General features: G+C 35.5%; 2 protein-coding genes and 1 non-coding gene across 7 annotated transcripts in view; 2 read left to right on the plus strand and 1 right to left on the minus strand.

Moving 5' to 3' along the window:
• Positions 1-5,580, plus strand: part of Mphosph8 (M-phase phosphoprotein 8) — a 43,168-nt gene extending 37,588 nt beyond the window's left edge. Inside the window, exons 10-13 of one of the 2 annotated variants that reach the window (XM_076872704.2) lie at positions 1,775-1,929; positions 3,083-3,210; positions 3,981-4,064; positions 4,551-5,580. In XM_076872704.2, the coding sequence (XP_076728819.2) occupies positions 1,775-1,929; positions 3,083-3,210; positions 3,981-4,064; positions 4,551-4,592 (409 nt within the window). In that variant the 3' untranslated portion in view covers positions 4,593-5,580. The remainder of the gene's footprint in view (positions 1-1,774; positions 1,930-3,082; positions 3,211-3,980; positions 4,065-4,550) is intronic. The other variant, XM_076872703.2, reaches the window with a different exon arrangement.
• A 2,172-nt stretch (positions 5,581-7,752) lies between these two features.
• The window catches only part of Pspc1 (paraspeckle component 1), a 93,031-nt gene continuing 73,245 nt past the window's right edge, over positions 7,753-27,538 (minus strand). The window contains exons 7-10 of one of the 4 annotated variants that reach the window (XR_013092884.2): positions 13,712-13,787; positions 10,275-10,357; positions 9,862-10,037; positions 7,939-8,026 (exon numbers count right to left, since the gene is read on the minus strand). Coding sequence is in view for 3 of the 4 variants with exons in the window: in XM_076872516.2 (XP_076728631.1) it covers positions 10,323-10,357; positions 13,712-13,787 (111 nt within the window). In the remaining variant the exon portion in view is untranslated. Of the gene's footprint in view, positions 8,027-9,861; positions 10,038-10,274; positions 10,358-13,711; positions 13,788-27,538 lie in introns of those variants that run through there. The other 3 variants (XM_076872516.2, XM_076872517.2, XM_076872518.2) reach the window with 3 other exon arrangements.
• Positions 24,737-24,838, plus strand: LOC143411900 (U6 spliceosomal RNA). The gene has a single exon (XR_013092912.1). It is a non-coding gene; the product is annotated as a U6 spliceosomal RNA (small nuclear RNA).

Here is a 27,538-nt window from a genome sequence, read left to right on the forward strand (position 1 = left end):
ATCTGAGAGTATTGCCTTAAAATCTTAAGTATGAACTTAATTTGGCTGACATTTTCTCAAAATTATTTTTTAAAGCAATTTTAGGTTTATTGCTGCCCTGCTATTTCCACAGCCTCCCACGTTATCACCATCCCCATTAGAGTGGCACATTTGTTAAAATCCATGTATTCACATCAATACTAATTATTTATCATTCAGAGTTCAGTTTACATTAGGGTTCAGTCTTGGTATTATACACTCTATGGGGTTTAGACAGATGTCTCCACCATATTTGTAGTATGATACAGAGTAGTTTCACTGACCTAAAATTCCTATTCTCACCTCTTTATTTCCCTTCCCCAAACCTCTGGCAAGAACTGATCTTTAACTGTTCCCCTAGTTTGCTTACAGTAGATGGAATCACATATTACCTAGCCTTTTCAGATTTCTGTGAGAAATGTAAAATTTCTTCCGTGTCTTTATTGGCTCATTTTGATTAATATTCTGTGGTCTGTGTACCACGGTTAGATTCAGATTCATTCCCTACCAAGTGAATTCTAAATTTTTTTTAATATTTATTTTTTTGTAGTTGTACACAGTAACTGTTATTTATTTTTATGTGGTGCTGAGGATCAAACCCAGGGCCTTGCACATGCGAGGCGAGCACTCTACCGCTGAGCCATAACCCCAGCCCCCAAATTCTGAATTTTATTTTATTCAAAGTTCATACTTTATAATGCATTTTTTTTTAAATCACTTAAGAATTTTCTTGGTGGACTGGGGGTGTGAAACCCCTCCAAGGTGTGCTAGGCGTGCATTGAGCTCCTGCCAAGCATGAGCAAATACCCTGGGTTCCATCCCAGGCACTGCAAAAACAACAAAAACAAAAATTCTTTTGTTAAGACTTGCCAGAAACTCTAGAAATAGAAGCTAATAACTGCAGAAAGTAAAGTGCTTATTTTCCATACAAGAAGTATCTTAGGGTAGGCAGCCCCAGGAGGATGAGCCATTCTTCTCACCACCTGATCTCACTATATTAAGAAATCACTAGGTTCTTGGTCTCTGCAAGAGGGCTGCTGTAATTCCAGATATAGCATCTGTGTTCTGAACAGAAAATACATCTTAGACAAGAAACCAAAGGCCAAAAAGGCCCTGTGCTGGCATCTCCAACTGCCTGCTCCACAGTGTGCCTTATATGGCTGCTGGGATTCCCAGAAAGCCAGTTCATCTTTTCTGTCCACATGGGATAGCTACAAGGATCCAGCCACTGGCCAGTGTTCCTGTTTTCCAGGATTGAGGGGCTCTCAATTTTGATTTTTCATTTGTCATTAGGCAAGTATTTATTTAAGCACAGTCTTTCTGTGTACCAGGAATATAGAGGCAGCAGTAGGGAAAACAGTTCCCATCTTGGAACTTAAATTCCAGTGAGACAGATTCACGGTACATTATGTCAGTACCCAGTGCAAGAAGAAAAGACAGAGGAGCAAGATGAGGATCCAGTTGCTGTTCTTTCAAAAATAAAACATTCAATCTGGGCAGGCAGATTGTTGTTCTAAATTATAAATTGTCTTGTTCTTTTCTATGTTAATATATATTTTCAGAAATTTTAATTGTACAAATTATGGGATACCTTTGTAATAATTTGATACATGTATACCATGTGTAATTATCAAATTAGACTAGCTAACATTCCACTAAACATTTTTTAAAAGTTCATTAACATTCTTGTTTATGCAGTATAATGCAATATTTAAACTCATCTACATTAACAGCTCTAGTCCTGTCCTCTTACTAGGCTTTCAAGAGTGGCAGAAGAGACAATCAAGGATTACTTTGAAGCTCGTCTTGCTCTACTGGAACCTGTATTCCCAATAGCATGCCATCGACTCTGTGAGGGGCCAGATTTCTCAACAGATTTCAATTATAAACCTCCACAAAACATACCAGAAGGTAAACCTATACTTATCCTCATGCTTCTTTCAGTTTGAAGTGTCACAATTATCAACTGATTTTCACAACTCTTTCTTTGAACAAAACCTGAAGGAAGTGCCATTATGTATAATAATTATGTAAAATAAAATTAGCAGCAGAGCTGCTGTGGCAGAAAAGAGACCCCACTGAGCCACAATCCCAAGCAATGTTGAAGGGTCCTCAGAATACTGTTAACCCTGTTTAAAGTGTATGGGAGTTGAGTCTTAATAATTATAACTGTTTTTAGAGCATTACTAAAAATAGTTTAAATATTCTAAGCTAGAATTGTTACTACTAATAATTTTTGTCCCTTTAAAAAGAAAAGTCTTTCCCCGTAAATTTTAGTAAACAGAAATGTAAACTACAGCCCTGCTTTCTAGCCACTGCTTAAAAGCTCCTGTTTAGGAAGACCATGACCCTTCTTTAGGACAAAGAGGCTGCATACAGAAGGTACAGATAACGCTGTCTCTGACTATAGATAAGAAGCAGGGCTCTGGCTTTTTGTTTAAGTCTCCAGCCTCTATTTAAAAAGTGTGTATTCATCAGTGAAAAATGTATTAAAGAAAATTAAGTCCAGTTACACCAATTAAAGATAGCCAATTATAACGTTAGTGTTCAGTTAACTCACCATTGAAGTCATACTTTGTAGTTTTGACTATTCACCCAGACATTATTGGGATGGGCTATTTGGTGGAACTGACATGACTAGACTGATGGGCCTACCAAGTTTGTTTTTGTTTTGTTAATTGCTGCAAGTTTACAATGTTCGAATCCTATGAAATTCTTATTATTCATCTGAAATCCTACAGACAAAGATGCCCTGTCATCCTTAAATTAATACCCTGATAGATTTTTCTAAACCCTGATCCTTGAATGTGGTCTAAAGACAAGCAGTAGGCTCACAGGCCAGACTGGCCCTTCTGTCAGTCTTGTGATTTGTAAGCACATTAAAAGTTTTAGATATTTAAATTCATCTACATTATAGATGAGTTTATTTAGATAGACCAACCATGGCTTCTTAAGAGCTACAGTTACCTCAGTAGAATTAATGAACAACAAGACACTTATCTTGCAGGGGTGCCTTGCCTCAGGGTCTGGAAGTTAATAACTCCCTTGTCCTTCCCTCCCTCAGGCTCTGGCATCCTCCTCTTTATTTTTCATGCAAACTTTTTGGGTAAAGAAGTTATTGCTCGGCTCTGTGGACCATGCAGTGTACAAGCTGTAGTTTTAAATGATAAATTTCAACTTCCTGTTTTTCTGGTAAGAATTTCTGTAGTCCAATACTGAAAGTTCTTCAAACCAAAAGCTCATATTACTTAAATTTATATATATATACCACTTGTTGGGAATGAGCAAATTCACATACTCATCCTAAATTTTTGTCAATGTTACCATATTGTCTTAGAACCAACATTATTCTGAAGGTAAATTCTTAGGACATAAGAATACCATAAAGTACCAATTTTGAATATCAGATCTCTTACCATCATAATTCCAAAAAAATATTTACTTAAAATTTAGGAAACTTTAATGCCTCAAATTCCTAAATACAACCATTGTGTATATTGGTTGTATTTATGCTCATTTTAGTCATAATCTTTCAGTGACTATAAATTTTTGGACATCATAAGTAAAAGATCTTGAAGAATCTTTATATACTTCTTTTGCCACTTCAAAAATTGTTTCCTTGGGCTGAATGAGACATTTTTTCTGGATATTGTTTCTATGATTTGTATCTTTTTAAATCAAAGGAAAAGAAATTGTAGCACACTGATTTATACACGATTCTCTTTGACTCCATTGGAATGGAGAAGCTGAGGGATGAGGATTACAAATTCGAGGCCAGTCTAGGCTACTTAGTGAGACCGTTTCAAAATTGAAATACATAAGGGTTGGGGGTGTAGCTGAGCAGTAGAGTGCTTATCTAACCATTGTGAGAATCCCTAGTACTAAAGTTATAATCTATTTGTAGATGTTGAGGTTTGTCTGAAAAAATGCTAACTTTGTTTGCTTGTCTCCTTCTACTCTAGGATAGTCATTTTGTTTACTCCTTCAGCCCTGTTGCAGGCCCCAATAAGCTCTTTATAAGGTTGACAGAAGCACCCTCTGCCAAGGTAAGAGTCCTTGTTTCATGTTTAGCATTACTACTCAGGTTGCTGTCCCATGATATTTGGTGATCATTTAGAAAACAATTATCTTAGTCTCTGGAAATTTCAGTGTGCCTGTCGTGGAGAGGAGTATTCCTTATGGTTAAGAGTACTGGATGTATGGGGGTCTGACTTGAAAAATCTAAGACAATGTGGCAGGAATGGGATGAAGGTTAAATCTGAGAACATCTCTGTCTAGCAGTTGTAAGCCCTGTTTTAGGCATTGGTACTGTATTGCCATTGTTAGGTCTAGACCATCACCTCTCCATGTGAAAGGAAGCTGGATTAAAACAGATCTGATAATATAATGAAGTAACAAAAACAAATTATAAACACTTGGAATTTTTTTTTTTATTAAAATAGCAATGACTTAAGTTTTGGCAATGTTGTTCTTTCTTGTGAGAAAGGGAAATTGTAGTTCTATACTAATGCATGCATTTTTCCTTTCCCTAGGTTAAGCTGCTGATAGGTGCATACAGAGTGCAGCTGCAGTGACCAAACAGAACTGGGATGGAGTTACTTTCAGACCTAGTCCTATGTACTCTCTTTGGAGCAGTTTGGAATTCTGGCATATCTAAAACTTTCAAATGTAAAGTTTTATCTGTAAACTTCTTGCAGTGTAAGCTTGTCATTTGTTAGTGTCAGACTATAATACATATAAAATACAGATGTGTGCCAGTATTCTGCAATCTTAGCATTATATCCAGACTGCATATTTCTTTTTTTCCACAATGTGGAAAGATACATGAGGATTATTTAAGAAAATTAAAGAACAAGACTTTTTCAACTCAATTTTCTACTGTCCTTGGTGAATCTCTGTGTTAAGAAAAAAAAAAAAAAAAAAAAGATGCCTCCGCATCTGTATTCAAATCATCCAAGCACTGAATAAAGTGAATTTTCTGCCGTGAAGGATGACTGATATAATGTGGTAATGGAGTAATTAGTATAGAGGTTCCCCCTATCAGAAAGGATGGAGGTGACAATACTTTTGTAAAGGTGCAGTGCCTGCTTAACCTTTCAAATGCAGCAAGAATTTAAACCAAGACTTTGTGAGGCCTATGAGCATAAAATGTGAACTTCTATCAAGTAATTTTGAAAAGCAAGTTCGACTAGGAAGATTGGCATTGGGTCTCAGGTGAGCCTTGTCATGCCACTACATTATTGGATACCACATTGTCCCTTGCAGGAAGGGACTGCCACAGACCTCATGATCTCTTCGAGCAATTGTTGAGTTCATTAGTTTCTCATTATGTGAAATAAAAGTTTCACACAGTACACGTTGTGTAAATATTTCAGAAAAATCCATTTTGAGTTTATATCCTAAAACTACTTTTTTCTTTTTCCTCAATAAAACATGATCTTGGGCTGTTTCCTATTTCTAAATTGTATATGGACACAATATCTTTATTTTATTTTTAGGTGATGCTGACAATTGAACCCAGTGCCTCCCACGTGCGAGGCAAGCGCTTTGCCTCTGAGCTACACAGCCCCAGCCCCTCCTTTATATCTTAAATATATAGACTTCAAAACAAGGTGGATACTAAATATGATTTTCTAGCTAACTGATGGCTGGGATTGAACCTTTTCACCTCAGCATTCTAGTATTCTGATTTCATAGCTTTCTGGGGGGAAATTAGGAGATCTGTGTTAGTAATGGTGCAGGTACAATAAGGGATTAATAATCAATGACATATAAAAGAATCTCGAAGTAAAATTTGCCTCAAAATTATCCCTAAGTTGAACAGCCTTATCTCCTTAAGGAGATAGGGCTGTCTAACCTACAAACGAAGTAGGGAATCTGTATAGGAACTATACAGACAAATGTGGAAGCTGTAGTAAGTCAACAGGCAAAACTCGACTAGGAATGTGGACAAGTTAATTTGACCAAAACATGAAACTTAATGTACTAACAGCTTTCCCCAGATTTGACAGTAAGTTGTACATTTAGTAGAAACAGAATATGAACCCATACAATTTAACGCAGTTATTTTGCTCTAACCCATAGTTTTTCAATAGATGGACACAAGTAAAAATAATTAAATGCTGAAGTTCTGCATAATGAAGAGAACTTCAATCAACTAAAAATTCCCTGGAAAGCTATTTATTGCTCATAAGCAAGTTCTCTAGTGAGGTAGCAATCCTTTGATAATGCTGCTATTAAAAGACTTTTACATGGCCAAAGTAATGTCCTTGTATATTTCAACTATACAATAATGGGCACTCTCAGGACTAGATACCCGCAACAAATGGAATGCATCACTTTTGCCATGTTTCACTAAAAAAAGATTTTTTTTTTTTTACTTTATTACCCTAACTTAAAAAAAAAAAAAAGCATCATTTTCCTCTGTGACATTATTTTCCAGTGTATATAAAGGGAAGGACAAAAGTAATTGGGTTACTTTATGACCTGTTTTACTAGTGACTGCAGTATAAAGTATATCACACATTCTCTGCAATACCTAGTACCCAAGAGAGTGAATTTACAAATGTTGAACAATAATGATAGGGAGCTAGTTTTTTTTACCTAATCCCATTTTTTTTTTTTTTTAATCATGGGGAGTACCATGGATTGAACCCAGGGGCACTAATCTGAGACCTCCCAGCCCATTTTATATATTTTATTTAGCCTCGCTGAGTTGCTTAAGACCTTGCTAAGTTACTGAGGCTGGCTTTGAACTCACAATCCTCCTGAGCTACTGGGATTACACGTGTGGACCACTGTGCCTAGCTCCATCTTGATATTCTAAATTGGTAGAATCTGATTTGGTATGATGATCAGGTTGCTTCAATTTGAAGTTCAGGTGTTACCTTTTGAGTACTAGTTTATATATCACCTTTATACAAGGAGCTATATATACACTTGGTCATGGATGTTAACATGTCAGTGCTAGCAAGGTTCAGAACAATCAAATGACTAAGAAAGCACTTAGAAAAGAAACTGTTTGGCACATAAACTGGGAGAAGCAAAAATGCTCAAGGAGAGCAATCAGCAAAATATAGGGAAAGAGCAGGATAACAAAAATCCAATTCATGAAATAACAAGATGAAGAATTTTGAAAATGCTCAATACTGATGAAATTAACATAAACTCCTAAAATTTTAAACTTTAAAAGTATATAACTACAGGTGTCAAATCTTAATAAGTAGAGTTAAACAAAGGCTCATTGATGAAATCCACATTCTGATTGGCAGATTATGCTCCTTACAGAACACAGCTGGGATTCCTAACCCTAATTTTCCCTCAAGGTATGAGGGAAACCTTACCAGTCAACTGAAATCTAAGCATTACATAATTCACTACACACCTTTGCTCATAGCCCTCTGTTAAATGCATGCCCCGAGTTAAATCATCTGCTTTATTTTGGTGCAGATGATTGAATCCAGGACTTTGCGCACACCAGATAAGCCCTACACTATTTTTTTTTTAATTTTAATATTTATTTTTTAGTTTTCGGCACACGCATCTTTGTTTGTATGTGGTGCTGAGGATTGAACCCTGGCCGCATACATGCCAGGCGAGCGCAATACCGCTTGAGCCATATCCCCAGCCCAAGCCCTATACTATTGAGCTTGCCTTCACCCCAATGCAGAAAATTTCTTCAGTCTAAAATTTCATGACAGAGAGGATGATCATAGTCTTCTAGTGGTTTCAGTAAGGAAGTTTGAAAAGGAGGTTTATTCATAATTTTTGAGTTTGTGGGCTGTACCATAATATTTTTCAAAATCAGCCAGTAAGACCACCACCACACCAAGTAGTAGGTAACACCTAGATTTAATTTGGAAACTTAAGTTTATGATCTAGATAACCACTTTTAACTGCAGAAAATGTTGCCCTGGGACACAGAGTGTTATGATTACTCATCCATCTATAAATTGTTCATGTGGAAGAATCCATAGTGTTTTCTGGCTTGTTTCTCCAGTGATTTGACCTGAAAAAGAAATTGTTTGGTTAGCAAGAATTAATATCCATAGTATAATTTTATTACAGAAGGTTTTATTTAAATAAAAAAAATTAAAAGGTTTCATTCTAAAGGTTTTTGTTTTTGTTCTTAGTACTGAAGATTTAACCCACTTTAAACCCATTCAGCGCTTCACCACTGAGACACATCCTCAGCCCTTTTTTATTTAGAGACAGAGTCTTGCTAAGTTGCCTCACTTACTTGCAATCTTCCTGTCCCAGGTTCCTGAGTCGGACTATAAGCACACAATACCACATCCAGCTCTAAAAATAATTTGCTGGACTAGAATCATGGAACAGCAGATGTAAAAAATATTCACAATTTGAATTAGTACATTTGACCTATAAAACTGTTCTTTAATCCAGTGGCTCAGGCCACTGGTTTTACCTAAAGTGAGCTGATACATTATCTAAATACCTAGAGATATACTATACAAGAAAATGTCCCAGTGCAAGGTTGCATCACTTGGGAGCTAAAATGTACATTCTTAGGCTTATGTCTCAGAGAGCCCAGGAACACTTTCTAACAAACCCTTCAGGGAATTCTGTAATACAAAGTGAAAATTTCTTGAGTCATGTCTCTGTGTGTGTGTCTGTCTCTCACACACACACACCCTCCACTGTGGTGTTGGGGCTTAACCTGATCCTTGAACATACTGAGCAAGCACTCTGTCACAAAGCTCATACCTACTCTTGGGTGTGCTTCAAAAAGTCTAAAGAAGAAACTGCTTTAGGAGCACATGGCATTGGGTTTGATCTTGGGGTAGGGTATTTCTTAACTTCTTATAATAAAAGCAGTGTCTATAGCCTTCACTAGAATTATACATTGTCTTTTTTCTTTTTTTTTGGTACCAGAGACTGAACCCAGGCACTCAACCACAGAGCCACACACACCCCCACCCTATTTTATATTTTAATCAGAGACAAGGTCTCACTGAATTGCTTAACACCTTGCCGTTGCTGAGGCTGGCTTTGAACTAGTGATCCTCCCTCTTCAGTTTCCTGAGGAGGATTACAGGTGTGTGCCACCAAGCCCAGCAATATACTTGGCATTTTGATTACTTAACTTATCTTTATTTATTTCCACTAACATTCTTAGAAAATGAAATCTATAACAAATGGCAGTTATTTTAACCAACCAATGACAAAGTCATTTGATAAACATAAAATTTCTTTCTCTACCTCTCTTTAAAGGCCACTTAATGCCACAGCTTTGATGTGTGGCAAAGATACCTCTGCACATTAGATTTTCCATTATCTATATATTTTGAGATTGCTTCACATTTTATTTAAGGAAGGGTATATACATATACAGTCATTTGAAAATTTAATCCCAACAAAATGCTCATATGTATATCAAGTTATTCTCTACAAACATTTGAAAGGGCAATTCTACAAACTTATTTGATAGGGCAATTCTTTTATTTTTTTTTTTTTAAGGGACCATGGCTTTTATTTTGTTTATTTACTTTTTTTATGTGGTGCTGAGGATCGAACCCAGGGCCTCACACAGAGATGTGCTAGCGAGCACTCTACCACACTGAGCCACAACCTTAGCCCCAGAGCAATTCTTTTAAATTAGTAATTCCCTGATTGATGGTTCAACCACCAATCACCTAAAGGCTTTAAGCAAACATCCCCAAAGTGTTCTGGGGATGGGGTCTAAGAATGTATATTCTTAATAAGTTTCTCAATGTTACTCAGAGCCACATTTCATAACCAAAGCCCAAGATTAACTTTCTAGAGTTGGAAAACAATAAGCAAAACAGCTGTCAATTTGGTGGTGCATGAGGTGATATTCAATACCTTAGAAAGGATATGGGACCCATCAGTGCTTCTTAATGTGCTCACACCTTCTGGGGCCTTGTTAAAATGGACATTCTGATTCAGGAGATCATTCTGAGTCTGGCCTGCAGATCCTGCATTTCTAATAAGCTCTCAGGCAATGCCATCACTTGTCTCCAGCACCACACCTACAGAAGCTAAAACAGGACAGAATGTTTGCCATCACCAGATAAAGTGGCTAGGAAAGAAATATATTTAAAGTAATATTTGCTGAAGGTATTAGGATAAAATGTGCCTATCCCAATTTTGTTATAAAGATTACATTACATGTTTATTAGCACGTATCTATGTTTATTATAGTCAACAGAATTAGGAAGAATGGGAAAATTGAAAATAAATAAAAACTTGGCATCAATGTACAGATGCTGACTGACCTGAAATAAAGTATGGTTGTAGCATTTTTGGTCTTTAACTCTTCTGAATTATACTGGAAGCTGGAGTTTCAGAAGCTTCATCCCTAGAAACACAAATCAGATTCAGCCTTTTAAAATTTGACTTCAGAAGTTTTAACTCATCTCTTCAAAGTTCTTAACAATAACCAAGATTCTATTAAGATACCATTTTGCAGAATAAAGTTTCCATTATGAAAGGACCTAATTTTCATTAAATGAAGATTTTCCTTCAATTTAAAATATGCCCCATTTCCTCTAAGTATGCAAACTTAAAATTTAGATTAATTTTGTTTTGGCATAAAACACTATTAAATCCTAAATAGTAATTTTTAAATCTGGTAGAAAACTTTTTTGCCAAGTCCCAATTTCTACAGGCCCTTGTATAAAAGGATTATTGCTCTCTCAATGTAACAAAGATAGATTCCTACTATACCTACAAAATCTTATTCTACTTGTGCCAAAGCAGAACATATCCATATTTTTGTTGTGCTCTATCAGAAAAAGACACTTCCTACCTTGGACCAATGTTGTCCAAAAAGCACACACCCAAGATTTTTCTGTGGAAACAGGTTTAAATTATCTCATCCTTATAAAATGTATGGTTCTATAAAATAACTGAAATATTAATGTAGCAGTACACAAACATATAAGTTTGTGGTTAACCTTAAAAAGATTTATGTAAGGAGTACATGACCACAAAATATTGGAATTCTCTACCCTAAAAAGAGAAGTATTATTTTCTAAACTCATTTAGGGCACAAAGTTACACTCCTACCCACCCCAAAAATTTATTCATGAAAAACATATCAAGAGTTTTACATGTACTTCATAGGAAATTTGCTAATGCATCTCACTAATAGAAAAACCATAGTCTCTGCCATAAAAACCTGTAATATTTTTTGAAAGTTTGTCACAAATCAATTAAAAATTATTTTTTATAATTTCTACCAGCAACTGGCATTCTATCTACTATGGAAGGTTTTTATTTTGTTGTTTTTTTGGTGGCGCAGGGGACTAAACCCAGGGCCTTGAGCATACTAGGCAAACACTCTACCAATTGAACTATATCTCTAGCCCTATGCAAGGTATTTGTTGAAGATCTCATAAATTCATCTGTGTTCTTAAGCTGGTTTTATAAATTTTTAACATCTTTCTAACCACCTTTGGTAAAATTAAGGCCGACAATGAAAATAAATGGAAACATAAAACCAAATTGAACAGCATTACTTAATTATTCTTAATACAATGACAGTCGAATAAAATGTTAAATTAAGCCTTCTCAACTTTTCAAAACTGAATCTGAAGTTTACAAGATATCAAATTTAATGAAACTTGAAAAGGTAATCTTTAGAATTTTGCCAAGTTCTAGTTGTCAACATTTAGTCAAAAGTGTGGCTTAATACTTACATTCAATATTCAAAAATAAGCCACTAAAGGCTTGGGACCTGGCTCACAGCACTTGCCTAGCATGCACAAACAAGGCCCCAAACCAAAAACAAGCACTCTACAGCAATGAGGTTTATAGTACACTGCTTTGTTTTTGTTTTGTTTTGTTTTGGGGTACTAGAGACTGAATCCAGAGACAAGGTGCCACTAAGCTCCATCCCCAGTTCTTTTTATTTTTTGTTTATTTTTGAGACAGGTTCTCACTAAATTGCTCTAACTGGCCTCAAACTTGTGATCTTACTTTCACAGTCGCAAGTCACTAGAATTACAGGCTGTACCGCCCTACAGTACATTGTAATCAACCTGATAAAAGTCACAGTGAGCTATTGTACAAGTACATCCATCTGATGATAGTAGTAATTTGAAGGGTTGTTTTGTTTTTGAATGGGGCCCAGGCTGGCCCCAAACTCAGGGACTCAAGCAATCTTCCTAAGTCTCCAGAGTTGCTGGGACTACAGGTGCATGCCAATGCAGCCAGCTTCTAATTTAATTTTAAAATCTGGAAAATTGATACACAAAGGCAGATGGATTTAGTATTTTCTGATTCTGAAAAACAAGTTATCACCAAGTGACACTGCCAAATAAGGTCAGGGGATGGAACGGGGGTGAGGGTTAACCAATAATTGCATAGAATAATTAGAATAATTCCTTAACTGAAATTTTAAATAACTGAAATCCTTAAAAAAAAAAAAAAAGGTAATACATATAAGACTACATGACAACCACTTTGGATAAAAGTAGTGTCTTTAATTTTAGAATTAAAATTCAGGTAATAAGAACTATGGACATGTTAATGTTTGACTATACCTTGTCATTCCAAACCATTTAAATTGTCTAAAGTGGAAAAAAAAAGGGGAGGGCATTCCACTAACCATATCCTAAGATGAAGTAGAGAAATTTTTCACACAGTCAAAAATGTAGTCAGTACCACATATGCTTTTATGACGATTTAGGAGATAAAATATTAAAGAAGGTATATTTTAAAGAGAATAGCCAACTATTTAACAATACCCCTAACATTCTCCCAGTCTTTGAGTGAAAGGAGATAGCTTTATTTCTATGAAGTACATAAGCCTACTATTATTTATATATTACATACAATATATTTTATGTAATATATAAATTGCTAAAATAAATTCTAAGGCAGGTATGTATATAATGTAGATAAAATATAATTGAACACCCAGGAGGTTGAATTGTTCAAATTACAATATATGTATTATAAAAATTCAAGAAACAGGATTTTATTAATAATGGGTATTGAACATCTTGCTATACAAATCACTTAAAAGGGAATCATTTCCTCTAAAGTAGATGCCTGTGGTTTCAAGCCATGAAAAATGGCATTTTCCATTAGCACACTCATTATTCAACAGTAGAATTCCTCCCAAGAAATGGACATTCTGAAATTCATAGGTTTTGGAGAGATGCTATCAAACATGAGTATGATCCTTTGCTTTCATGCCAAAGATAGACTTCAATACTGGATGCTAAAGCAATAAATTAAAAACTGCTACTTATAGTAGTTCAGGACAGGGAAAATACATAAGTGGGCCAGGCATGGTAGCACACACCTGTAATCCCATTTACTTGAGAGGCTTAGACAAGATCATAAGGCCGAGGCCCACATGGGCAACTTAGTAAGACCCTGTCTCAAAAAAAAGAGTTGGGGGATGAGGCTGAGTGGTAAAGCGCTCCTTAGGTAAAATCCCCATTAAGTAAGTAAGTAAGTAAGTAAATAAGGGTTGGGGGGTTGTATATCAGCAGTAGAGCATTTACTTAAGATGAATGAGGCCCTGGATTCTATTCCCAGTACCACAAACTGAGAGAAAAAAGAGAAGGACAGGAAAGAAAAGGAAAAAGTAAGTGTGTTTTTCACTGGTTATTTTATTCTAGTGTTAATAGATTCTTTCTATTCAAAAAAGAATATATATTCGGGCTGGGGATGTGGCTCAAGCGGTAAACGCACTTGCCTGGCATGTGCGGGGCACTGGATTCTATCCTCATCACCACATGAAAATAAAATGAAGATGTTGTGTCCACCGAAAACTGAAAAATAAATATTAAAAAAAAATCTCTCTTTAAAAAAAAAAAAAAGAATATATCTTCAAACACTATAGGGAAATAGTGATGGAGTAAATAATAGCCAAAAAAAATTAGAAAGTCAAAAGCCAATATTTTCCAGAGAAACTTGTGAAAATGCCATGAAAACAATTGTATTTTTGAGACAACTGAAAATACATCCATAGTTACATCTTACTTTTTGATATAACTTAAATGGATGAACAAATGAAACATTAGAATACAGGGTCAGTTAACTGAACAACTGGATAACTTTTAAAAAAGAAGTTCCATCTTTTAGTTCATATTTTCCAAGAAAGAAAAGTCCAAATAGGAACATTCTGTATTCCCAACATCTTCTGGCTTTTCAGAGTTCAAATAAAGCTATCTCTGCATTAACTCATTTGTACACCATAGATTATATTATATACAGTAGTTATGTATTATGTAATTGATTCTACATCAGATGACCATGAAACCACACAACCTAGTTAAACAGCAATAAGGGAAAATCAAAAGTGCTTTCTTCAAAAAAAGGTAATTGAATGCTCCCCCTTAGTCCACAAAAAAAGGGGGGGGGGTTAAATGAAGAGGTACTCCACACCAGAAGATACAAGGAAGTGAAATTGAAACAGCTCTACATATTTACTAGAGTTGCTAAAATTAACATGACTGACAATCCAGAGTATTGACAAGGAGGTACAACAACATAAAATCACATACATTGTCTGTGGGAATATAAAATAGGACATACACTTTTGAATATTGGCAGTTTCTAAGAAACATACACCTACCCTATACTCAACAATTCTCCTAGATATGTTCACCAAAAAATGAATATATAAATTGTTGGAACATGAGTCTTCATAGCAGCTTTATTCATAATATCCACAAAACTAGAAACTATCCCAAGAGTCTATATCAAATGAAAACTGAACAGACAAAATGTGGCATATTCATTTAATGGTATACTGTTAAAAATATGGAACCACTTACATTTGATGTATGTAACAATACAGATGAATTTCAAATATTATGTTAAGTGTTAAGAAGCAAAACGGGAAAAAGTATATAGAAATTGAGCTGTCACAGGCTAGTCCAAAGCTTTAAAGAGCAAAACTTTAATTGTTTTAAACTAAAGAGGAATAATTTTGAAATTCACATAGCAACTGAAAATTAAGAAATAAGTACGAGTTGGATGTGATTGCACACAATTATAATTCCTGAGACACTGAAGGCTGAGGGAAGAAGATCTATAGCCTCAACAACTTGGTGAGACCCTACCTCAAAAAATAAAAAGCACTGAGAATATAGCACAGTAATAAGTAGAGCACCCCTGGGTTCAGTGCCCACCCCCTTCAAAAGAAAAAAGTACCTATGGAGCTGCTGTTAGCTCAGTGGTAGAGTACTCTCCTAGCAAGAACTGGGTTAAACCCCAGTTCTAAAACAAACCCCCCAAACAAGGAAATACCTAAAATAAGATCATGTTTGAACATACATACATACATATATAGTTAAGAATCATTTATCTGGGTACAGTGGTAATCCCAGCAGCTTGGGAGGCTGATGGAGGAGAATCGCAAATTCAAAGCCAGTGTCAGCAATAGCTAGGTGCTAAGCAACTCAGTGAGACCCTGTCTCTAAATAAAATACAAAATAGGGCTGGGGATGTGGCTCAGAGGTCATGTGGCCCTTAATTCCCTGTTCTCCCCCAAAAAGAATCATTTATATATTCAAAATTTAGAAAAATACTAAAGAAAAATATCAAAGCATTATACCTACAATACTAACAAAGAAAATATCTTTTCCTTTGAAGATCATGAGGTAACATTTGCTGTAGTTATAAAAAAATGTAAAGTTCAACAAGACACTTAAAGTCAAATAATATACAAATTGATTATTTTGTCAAACATTATTAATGACTTCGAAGAAAAAATTAACAGTTCAAGTGTGCAGAGGAGCGTAATAAGGGAAATACTGTACAGTGAAAGATACCAACAAATTTATCAACCTTATTTCCCCAAATTCCTACAAAAACATTTCAAAAACAAAAGTCCAGCATTATCATCTAGTGATCACACGAGCAAAATACCAAACAAAAAGACATGTAAATTTTTCCTTTATCAGTGCATAATCAGGGTTACAAGCTGGACCACAGTAACAGTAAATTGCATTTTAGTTCAGGATAACACAAACATTATGAACTCACCTGAAGAGCCTCCACTTCTCAAAGATCAGTATTTCAAGCAAAATATTTGCCCATCTAAGAATCCCACATACACATTTAATTACATTAATTTAGCAACCATGTTCATAGGCCACAAAAAGGCACTGACAACAGATTATCCAGTTGATACGCAACATTTTTTTACCATATATTTAAAACCACCTAAAACAGCACATCTTGGGGCTGGGGTTTTGGCTCAGTGGTAGTGCGCTTGCCTAGCATGCGGTGAGGCACTGGGTTTGAGTCTCAGCACCACATACAAATAAATAAAGGCCCATCAAAAAAAAAAAAAAAAAATATATATATATATATATATATATATATATATAAAGCACATCTACATTGAAGATAACATGTAAGTCAACTTGTTAAGAAAAACAATTTCTTGCAGAATCTGTCACATATTCACTTATACTAAATAAGTAAATATTTCATTGGGGGAAATTACTTAAACAGCATAAAAGATAATCTGCTGTTATTTATTTAAATATAAGGGTAAAATGGATGTCAAATGTGAAGAGGAAATATGATCACTACCAGTAAGAATTCTTTCATCCGGTGCTCACTATACACAAGACTTCCGAATCACAAGACATCCCAACAATTGTACTTATGAAAAGATACAGTTAAATGTTTTAGCGATTTGGCTTAACACGGAATGCTAACATATCTTCTAAAAAGGGATTGTGAAATCTAAAAAAAAATTTTAAAGTTTGTCCTATTTTTAAAATGTAATAATTTGTGTTGGTAATGAAAAATTTACACTGAAATTATATTAATATAAAACACAAAATCAGTAATAGCCAAGTGCAGTCACTTAAGCCTATAACCTCAGCTACTCCAGAGGATTCTAAATTCAAGGCCGTTTGAGTACCTTAGCAAGGATCAAAATCAAACTTGAGTTTCTCATTTCTCAATGTTTCCTACAATTCTACTGGTTCCATAGGAGATACATACATATACATATATACATAATTTATGATAATTATATATATATATATATATATATATATATATATATATATATATATATTTTTTTTTTTTTTTTTTTAGTGGTGCTGGGGATTGAACCCAGGGCCTTGTGCATGCAAGGCAAGCACTCTACCAACTGAGCTATATCCCCAGCCCTCCATAGGCAATTTTTATTGATACCCACTAATACTATTTTCTTTTCTTTGGGTACTAGGGATTGAACTCAGGAGCACTCAACCACTGATCCACATTTCCAACCCTATTTTGTGTTTTATTTAGAGATAGGGTCTCACTTAGCACCTTAGATTGCTTAGCGTCATTGCTGAGGCTGGCTTTGAACTCTGGATCCTCCTGTCTCAGCCTCCCAAACTGCTGGGTTTACAGGCATGTGTTACCGTCCAGCACTATATCCATATTTTTTAAAAAAAAATTTTTTTAGTTGCAGATGGACACAATTCCTTCATTTTATTTATTTATTTTTCTGTAGTGCTGAGGGTAGAATCCAGTGCCTCACACATGCCAGGGAAGTGCTCCACCACTAAGCCACTCCCCCAGCCCACTATATCCATTTTATTCTATCTCCTCTAATGAATCTATCTTTAGTAGTGGTTATTACAGACAAGCCACCATCACCTGTCATCTCTCCTTACTGGTCTAAATGGTCCACTACTTTCATTTGGCTCTCCTTCCGCTCAGTTCTCCATGAGAAGCTAAAACTGTTCTTTTCTATACATAAACTATATCACATTATTATTACCTGGGCCCAAATCTCTACAATGATTTCTCTTGAAGGAAAATAATCTTAATTACCATGGCAATGCTCTGAATCTTGCATTCTCAGAGGAGCAATAATCACCCACATATGGGAGAAAGTTAGCTGGGTGGGGGGACAAAGTTCTATGTTTTGTTTTAACACAGATGTAACATATAGAGTACGTAAGCAGTTAACTGGCTTGTCCATCTCACTGGAGGGGAATCAATTAGAAAAAAAAAAAATGTCTAAAAAGGCGTCTATGGAGGGAACCATAATGAGGGGGGATAAAAGTTCGAAAAAAAGCCTCTGCTACAAAACATTTCCTTCGCTGTTCCCTCATCTTGGGACACTTTAAGCTTTTGCAAGTCTCTGATCGTTCAGGTACCAGCTAAAGTCCTCAGAGGCGCCTTCTGTGACTATATGAGAAAAGACATGTGTATTTCTCCAACCTATAATAATATGGCCAAGAAACAAGCACTTTCATTGCCCCAGCCCTTATGTATTAAGAGTTTAGGTCTCTTGATTTCTAGAATTCTCACTAGTTAGCTTCAGAGCTCTCCCAAGTTCAATTTATAATTTTTATTTCCAAACTTTTATTTTCATCTGCAATAATCCCATCAGTTTTACCAGTGTCTGATCTTTATTGATTTTATGTATTGGTTGAGACTGCAGGAAACAAAAAATTCTTATCATAATCAGGATATACAGAAAGATGCATTATATACAGAGACCTAATGAACAAGAAATTCCATGAGGAGTTCTACCCCTGTTCAGACACGCCCCCTGTAATACATATCCAAAGACATATTACATGTTTTAAGATGGGGGGGCACAAATTATAAACTACCTAATAAAGATCTGGTACATATTGAACAATAAGTGTAAAAAAGAATAAAGACTGTCTCATATGCATATATTTGGAATAATCTCCAAAATTATTAGGGAAATAATACAGCTGTAGAAGCAAGCATGCTTACATTTGTATATATGCTAAAAACAAATTATTGTCTGAATGCATAGGAACTTCTAGAAAGATACAAAAGAAACCACTAAATAATGGCTCCCTTGGATAGAGAAGCTGGGTACACAGTAGATAGCATAAGGAAACTCACATTTTGTGACTCTTTATATTTTGTGTACTGGGTGCATATTATTTTTCAAACTTAAAAATATAGTTTATGCATAAGTAGTATTGGAAGGCTGGTGTGTTTGTTTCTTTGTTTTATTTAGGGGATGCTTTACTTCTGAGCTACATTCCCAAACCTTTTTAATTTTTTTACAGTGTCTTGCTTAGTTGCTTTGGCTCGCCTCATATTTGTGATCCTTCTGCCTTAGACTTCTGAGTAGCTCGGATTACAGTTATGCACCACTGTGACCTGCAAAGGTTGGTTGATTTTATTAGATCTAAATGATAAAATTATATAATAAGGAGTTATTTCTAGATCTCAAAGGAGGATTTCAGGAAAAAGAGGGAGCAGGTGTTAGCCCACCTCTGGTTTCCACATTTCCTCATGCAGGCCATTGACAAAGTATAAATAACACCATCTATAATAAATGTCCCCATCTTTAACATGCTTGTTTCAGTACCTAATGAATGTTACTGACTTCTATGAAGTAGGGATTTAGATGTATTGCAGTATGAGTTCCAGTTAACCCACTGCTGCAAGATCTAAATAAACAGCTTAGTTTACAGATGTATAAAAGGATATTTCAGCCACCCTAATCTATATAAATCCTGTCCTGCTATTTTCATTTCCCTTACTGATAATCAAAAAATATCCAGCCAAGACCTTTTCCTAAACACCAGGGTTTATATGCTGAACACTTTTTGAAGTGTCAGAAAAGCTTGACCCTCACCCTTCCTAATTATACTTAAAAGTGGGCAATATCAAAATTACCTGACATTCAGGTTAAAAAATCCTAATTGGAGCTTGCTTTCTTTCTTTTTTTAAGAGAAAATTTTTTTAATATTTATTTTTTAGTTTTCGGTGGACACAGTATCTTTACTTTTATGAGGTGCTGAGGATCGAACCCAGTGCCCCGCGCATGCCAAGCAAGCGCGCTACCACTTGAGCCACATCCCCAGTCCCTGCAGCCTTCTTTCTTATAAACAAACCCCTCACACATCCAATTACAGCCCCCAAGTCCTGATGGTTTGGTACCAAGTGGTACGTGGCAAGCATTGAACCACGTCCCCCAGGCTCAGTTGGCAATTCTTGATTTCTGCCCTTCTTCCCCAAACCTACTGCCTGTTATTTCAATTGCTTTCCCTGCCTGTAAATGCATCCTGTAAATCCATCTTTCCTCAAATCACTAGTTATTTATCTGAATTCTGTATTTTTTTTTTCCTTTGAGACAGGTATATTGTCCAGGCTGGTATCAAACTCCTGCTTCTGCCTCTTAAAAGTAGCTAATACTACAAGAACTTACCACAACGTCCATAAGTAGTCCTCTATTGCCAAAATTCCCTAATGGCTTCTAAATTGATTAGTTATCCAGTCTCATTTTGGGTTCCTACTAGCTTTGTACATATTTATGAGCTCTCAGCCTTTCTTCATGTAGACACTCTCTGATCAGTTCCCCCCCACACACACTAAAAAAAGATACAAGTCATCTTGGATACTTGAGCATTTCCACCTCCCCAAATCCCACAACACACCCATAAAATTACATTTTTGTATTCATTCTTAAAATTTTTCTTTTTTCTACCTTTCAATGTACATGTAGTAAAAATCTCAAGTTGGTTATTAAAAGGTGCGACTATCCCTATTGATGCTTACCATCCATTCCTATTCTCTCTTAGACCTTTCCTGCATTGTTTTATAACTAATGGTTTGGGGGTTGCTAGAAGACAGGATCACATACCATCTACCCCACACTAGTGCCTTGTTTTTTTTTTTGAATTTTTTTAGTTTTTTAGGTGGACACAATATCTTTTCTTTTTTTCAATATTTATCCTTTAGTATTTGGTGGACACATCTTTGTCTGTATGTGGTGCTGAGGATCGAACCCGGGCCGCACGCATGCCAGACGAGCGCGTTACCGCTTAAGCCACATCCCCAGCCCCACAATATCTTTATTTACATTTATGTGATGCTGAGGATCGAACCCAGTGCCTCACTAAGCCACAATCCCAGCAACCCCCACACCTTTTAAAAATATTTTTAGTTGTAGCTGGACATAATAACTTTATTTCATTTATTTATTTTCCAATGTGGTGCTGAGAATTGAACCCAGTGCCTCACACATGTTAGGCAAGTGCTCTACCACTGAGCCACAACCCCAGCCCCTGCCTTGGTTTTTCACGGAGCAAATACTTGTTAAATGAAACTTATATTCCATGTCCCCATACCTACTATACAACTAGAATTCATATTCTAACACCACTGCCAGTATCTTCTTAACTAAGCAAAAGCAATCCATGCTTTCTGCAAATGTAATAACAATTTCTTGCAATTCATTCACATCACTCTATACAACTTTGAAAAATCATCTATTTTATTGTTAGCTTATTAGATTATATCTTCATATGTTAGTTTATACCCTATATCATGATTGCAACAAAACTTTCACATTAAATTTGCCTTTTAATATAGGTTGAACATACCTTATCCAAATGCCTGGGACAAAAAGTGTTTTGGATCTGGGATTTTTCAGGGGGTGGGATTCTAGAATATTCACATATACATAATGAGGTATCTTGGGGGGTGGGACCCAAATATAAACATGAAATTAATTTAGGTTTCACATACGACTTATACATATAGATTGAAGGCAATTTTCTTTTTCTTTTTAAAGACAGAATGTTGCTAAGTTGCTGAGGCTGGTCTTGAACTTAAGTCTCCCCAGTTGCAGGGATTACAAGCATGCACCACCATATCTGGCAATAATATATTTTTTATACCTTTTATTTTATGTATTTATTTTTATGTGACGCTGAGGCTTGAACCCAGTGCCACACGCATGCCGGCAAGCACTTTACCACTGAGCCACAACCCCGCCCCCAGCAATAATATATTTTTAGGGTGACCAATCACATGATGTCAAGTATAAAATTTTCCACTTGTGACATCATGTTGGTATTCAAAAGTTTCAGATTCTGATCCATTATAGATTAGGGATGCTCAACCTGCATTTAAATTACTTTTAATAATATAATAACACCCAAAGAGAAACAAGACTGTGCTAGTACCCAGGATGTTTTGTTTGTGAATATGCTACCCACAGGAAAATACACATTAAAAGGACAACAGAAAAAAATGGTAGTTAATTGTCATAATGAATTGTCAAATGTTCATTTAATGTTACCCCAGCCAAGCACTTCCATCCCAGAGAAGCACAGCAGTCCCTAGGGAGTAGTACTGCTCCAGTAAACACTTAAGATACAAGCAGAAAAATAAAGGCCTCCACAGGGAAGTCTGGGGGGTGGCGAAAGGAGCCAAGATATGATGATAAAAATCATGGAAAGTTAATAGTAAAATACTGAATCCAAGAATAAAATATATGAAAAATGTATACATAATAGTTCCAACAGCTAATTATTAAGTCTTAAAAAACCTGTTCTCCTCCCCCTTTAGTAAAAGGATAGACAATTTTAGTCATGGTTCTATTGAATGTATTAAAATATACCTTGCATACTGTATTACTTTTATAAAAAATTGTAACAGTTTTGGTTAACTTGACTTGATTCCATTTATTTGTACTTCAAAAGACACATACCATAGAAGACATATACCATTGTGACATGTTGATTAATACCCACACGAAAAAGCAAAACTCATTGGATTGCCCAAACTTTAGTAACCAAGCTATGTTGTGTCTGTGAATGTGCTATCCAAAGGAAAGTAAATGCTAAACGACAAACAAGAAAAATGAATTAACAGTCAGTGTTCATTTAATGTTAAACCAGTCGTATTATATACTTAAAAAATGTGTAATATAATCCTTTTAAAAAATGTTATAGTTATTAGTATTTATTTATTTATCTGTTTGTTTGTATCTTGTGCTAAGAGTCGAACCCAGTGCCTCACACATGCTGGGCAAGTGCTCTACCACTGAGCCACTGTAATCTTGAAAAAAATTTCAAATCCTTTCCAAGTGTTGCATTATATAATTTATCTCCCAACTTTTCATCATCTCTTAGATCAAGAGAAGAAATGGCAAAACTGTAAAACTTATTTATAAAGTCTCCAGACTTGGTGTCATTCCCTTCTTAAAAATCTACAAAGGGGCTGGGATTGTGGCTCAGTGATACAGCGATCATCTAGCACGTGTGAGGCCCTGGGTTCGATCCATAGCACCACATAAAAATAAAACAAAGGTATTGTGTCCAACTACTTTTAAAAAATATATATTTATTTTAAAAATCTATAAAGGATACTAAAACAAATATACTTGGTTTATTTAGCAAATGAAGATAAAAACCAAAATGCAAGACTGTCTACTATACAATTAAGAAAAATATTAATTTGATGTCTCTTCTGGAAATATTTAAAATCATAATTACAAAAGCAATCCAGAAAAGCAAGCAATGTGTATGCTACAGGTAATTTTTAAAATCCTCAAAGTTCGTCAAACTGGTTAGTAATAAACTCAAAGACCGTGACAAAGGAAGTAAGCAACCGAAAATAGAAGGGAACAGAAGGGAACCTGATGATCTTTACACTTGAAAATACCTGAATAATTTACTCTTAAATAGGGACTATTAACACAAAAGACCAATTCAGAGAAATGTTTTAAGAACTATGAATTATGTGCTCTCCCTTTATATTTGTAAAAGATAGTTTTTAAATCTGCTTTGGTAACAATACCCAACTAATTTATCCAAACCTGGCAAGAGAATTAGGTACTCCTTCAGAATATACGACTTTTACTGAATTATTTCTTCCAGAAATCTAAACAACTTTGTCATGTTAAAGTTATAAATTGCTAGAAATTTAACATAATTAGACCATTGCTATACACAAGTCTGTATAATCCTCGCCTACAGGAAGTCCTATTATATAGATGAACTCATCAATGACTTCAAGTTGCAATTTACTAAAAAGCCTTTCTGAGTATTTACTGACTAGTTGTTTCAAGAAGCCAACCTTTGCACTTCAGTTGGTTTCAATATTCTCTTCAATACTATCAAGAGAAGATATGAAAGGAAAATATATAAACTTATAAAACCAGTAGCTTTCATTTTATTATCAATTAGAAAAAAAGGCCAGTTTCCTGGAGAGACTTTATGTTGGTCTTTTAAACTTACTTCTAGGTCCTTTGGTCTTCGTATTTGTGGATCCAACACGCACATATTTGGTAGAGTTAATACACAGAACATACGCTATGATTTTGGTTTCACATTTTATTTCAGATGTTAAAAATTTATCTTCTGCCATATTGCCAACCTCACCCAATCTCCATCCTTTGAGCAAGATGTCTTGATTCTCATCTTTCACCCCAATTTTGTATTTTTCTTTCCTTTTTTTGCTAAGACAGCATGGTGGTGGCTCTTCTTTTTAGCCAAATTTTATTCAAAACTTGGTTTACTTACATTCTTGGCTGGCTCTTCTTGCTCTGACCCTCCAAAGCAATGGTGAAGTTGTCTTTATGGACTTTCTTCCCATTTGTCACCCACTAAACTTCAAACTTAAAGATGAGGCCCAATTCCATTTTCTTAAGTATTATACACATAGGCTGAGACAAAAAGGCTCATTAAATATTTGTTGAATAAATAAATGTGGGATTCTCATCCACACAAACTGTTATATTAACTCTACTCATAGGGCTGGGGCTGTGGCTCACCAGTAGAGTGCTCGCCTAGCACATGTGAGGTCCTGGGTTCGATCCTCAGCACCACAAAAAAATAAATAAATAAAGGTATTGTGTCCAACTACAACTAAAAAACAACAACAAAAAAAAACTCTACTCTTTCAATCTAGGTCATTACTCCATTTTTTTCTCCTGAAAATTTCCTCAGATCAGTTTAAGAAACAGCCATTTGTGCTCACTTCAGCAGCACACATAATATTTTAACAATACAGAAAAGATTAGCATGGCCCCTGTGCCAGAATGACACAAATTCGGGAAGCCTTCCATATTTAAAGAAAAAAAGAGAAAAAAAAAAAAAAAACCATTGTGATGGCACATGCCTTTAAGAGGCTGAGGCAAGAGGATCACAAGTTTAAAACCGGACTCATCAACTTAGCAAATAAAATATTTTAAAAGGGCTACAGGTGTTACTCAGAGACTAAGTACTCTTGGGCTCAATCGCCAGTTTAAAAAAAAGCAAGAAATACAGCCATTCTTTGGAATTCTCAAGGGACTGGTTCTAGGAAACCCCTCGGATACAAAAATGGATGGATGGTCAAGTCCCTTAATAAACAGTATAGAATTTCATAAAACCAGGGCTGGGATTGTGGCTCAGCCGTAGAGCGCTTGCCTAGCATGGACGGGACCCAGGTTCGATCCTCAGCACCACATAAAAATAAAGGTATTGTGTTGTGTCCATCTACACCTAAAAAAAATAAATATTTTTTTAAAAAAGAATTTCATAAAACCTACACATATTCCTCCTATACTTCCATCTTGAGTTACTTATAGTTACTATTAGTGTAAATGCTATATGAACAGCTATTATAGTGTATTGTGTAGGGAACAATAACAAAATATTTATACATGTTCACAAAATATTTATACATGTTCAATATACATTTCAATTTGAATTTGCTTAAACCCACAACTATGGGTCTCATGGACACAGAGGGCAATCTACTTAATGACAAGCATTGTGTATGAATACTAATGAAGACAAACAAAATGTAGGCACAAATAAGTATCATATGCTGATGAAGTGACATGAATGAAAAGAGGTGACATGAAATTCTGTTGGGAAGAGACCTATGAAAATAACTGAAAGAGGGCTGGGGATGTGGATCAGTGGTAGAGCACTTGCCTAGCACATGTGAGGCACTGGGTTGTATCCTCAGCCTCACATATAAATAAATTAAATAAAGGTATTGTGTTCACCTACAACTAAAAATATATTTTTAAAATACATTAAGAAGTATCTGGAAGAAGGAGGAATCACCTTAGATTTTGTGAGCAAGGGTCAGGGAATGTAGATAGTGTTAAAAAAGTAGACCTGGGCGGGGGGGTTAAATAAAGCCCTACAATACAATTTGGTTTTAATTCAGATAGAAAGCTACTACATTTGAAAAAGCAAAGGGATAATGGGCAAGATGGTGCATGCCTATAATTCCTAGCGACTTAGCAGTCTGAGGCAGGAGGATCACAAGTTTAAGACCAGCCTGGGCCAATTAGTGAAATACTGTCTCAAAATAAAATCAAAAAGGGTTGGAGACATAATTCAGTGAAAGAACCAGGATGTGGTTGTTGTTTTAAAAGGATGCATTAGATATTTTGTGGCAGTAAATTGCAAGAGCAAATGAAAACAAAACAAAACAAAACAGAATGGCTAAGAAGGAGAATTGTAGTCATCACCTTCAGTGATAGATGGTGCCACGAGAATACTATTTATTTACCAGGCAGAGGTTTTCTAGTGTTTATAATCTCAACCACCTAGGAGCACTCAAACCCAAAACATTAATCCTTAGATTACACCTTCATTTTTACTTAAGGGCTATATCCCTTTACTACCAATCCTGAAAACACTTACCTTTGCTGTTGTTAGTACCCTCTCATCTTTCAAACTAGAAACTACTAGAACACTTGCCTCCTTCATCCCAATAACTAGTCCCAGTTAAATTCGCCCTCTTAATTATACATATCTGGAATATGCACAGTCCTCATTGCCTCTAAATATCCTTTCAAATATCATAGAAATGTTGGGAGATAGGTAAGTGATCAATGCAGTCCATCTGCTTTCTACATCATTATTATTGATCCAGTCACTCTTAAAACTTAAAATATCTACACTGACTCCCAGTCATCTGAAAGATAAAAACCTAAACTTGGATCAATAACAATCTTATTCCAACTTTCCACATGCATGTATGTCTGTGTGCGCACACACGCTGGCAATTAAACATATAGTCTTATGCATACAAAGCACACATTTCTACCTTTGAACTACATCCTTGGCCCCTAAACTTTACGTCTTGTCTGTTCTCTACCACTCCAGCCTCACTTCCTAAGACATCTTCTCATTACCTGTTCAGGGTCTCTGTTAACTGCCATTAGCTCTTTTGACCACTACCCGTCCAAAAAGCTACAATTGGCAAGTATTTACTCACCTTTAAGAGATGCTTAAAGGTTATCATCCTGGTGCAGTCTCCCTCAAATAAATGAATATGTGCATCTTAGTTTTCAGAGCATTTTCTATGCGTTTTATTAATATACTGTTTACTTACAAGTCTACTATGTCCATTAAACTTCAAATTCCAAGAGAGGAGGGGGCCTTATTCTGTGCATTTTTACATTATTAATAAACACCATGCCTGTCATACAACTGGTGTTACTCATCCACCAAGCAAACATTTAATAATGACTTGCTACTAAATGAGAATAAATCACTATATGGCAGGTAAGGTTACCTACCGTTTTAGGTCTAATATTCTAAATGAACAGATAACCTCACACAAGTATTAGAGAAATCTTGACTGTCACAAGTTTTCAGGTATTAAATTTGCTAGAATATTTTATGGATATTATCAAGTAGATAATAAACACAAAAGAAAAGAATAAAAGTGAAAAGGAGCCAGAGGTATACTCCGTGGTAGGGCACATGCCCAATATGCTGGAGGCCCTGGGTTTGACCCCCAGTGCCAAAAATAAAAAAGTGAA

Source organism: Callospermophilus lateralis, chromosome 12, assembly GCF_048772815.1.
Source record: "Callospermophilus lateralis isolate mCalLat2 chromosome 12, mCalLat2.hap1, whole genome shotgun sequence".
Taxonomy (NCBI): Eukaryota; Metazoa; Chordata; class Mammalia; order Rodentia; family Sciuridae; genus Callospermophilus; species Callospermophilus lateralis.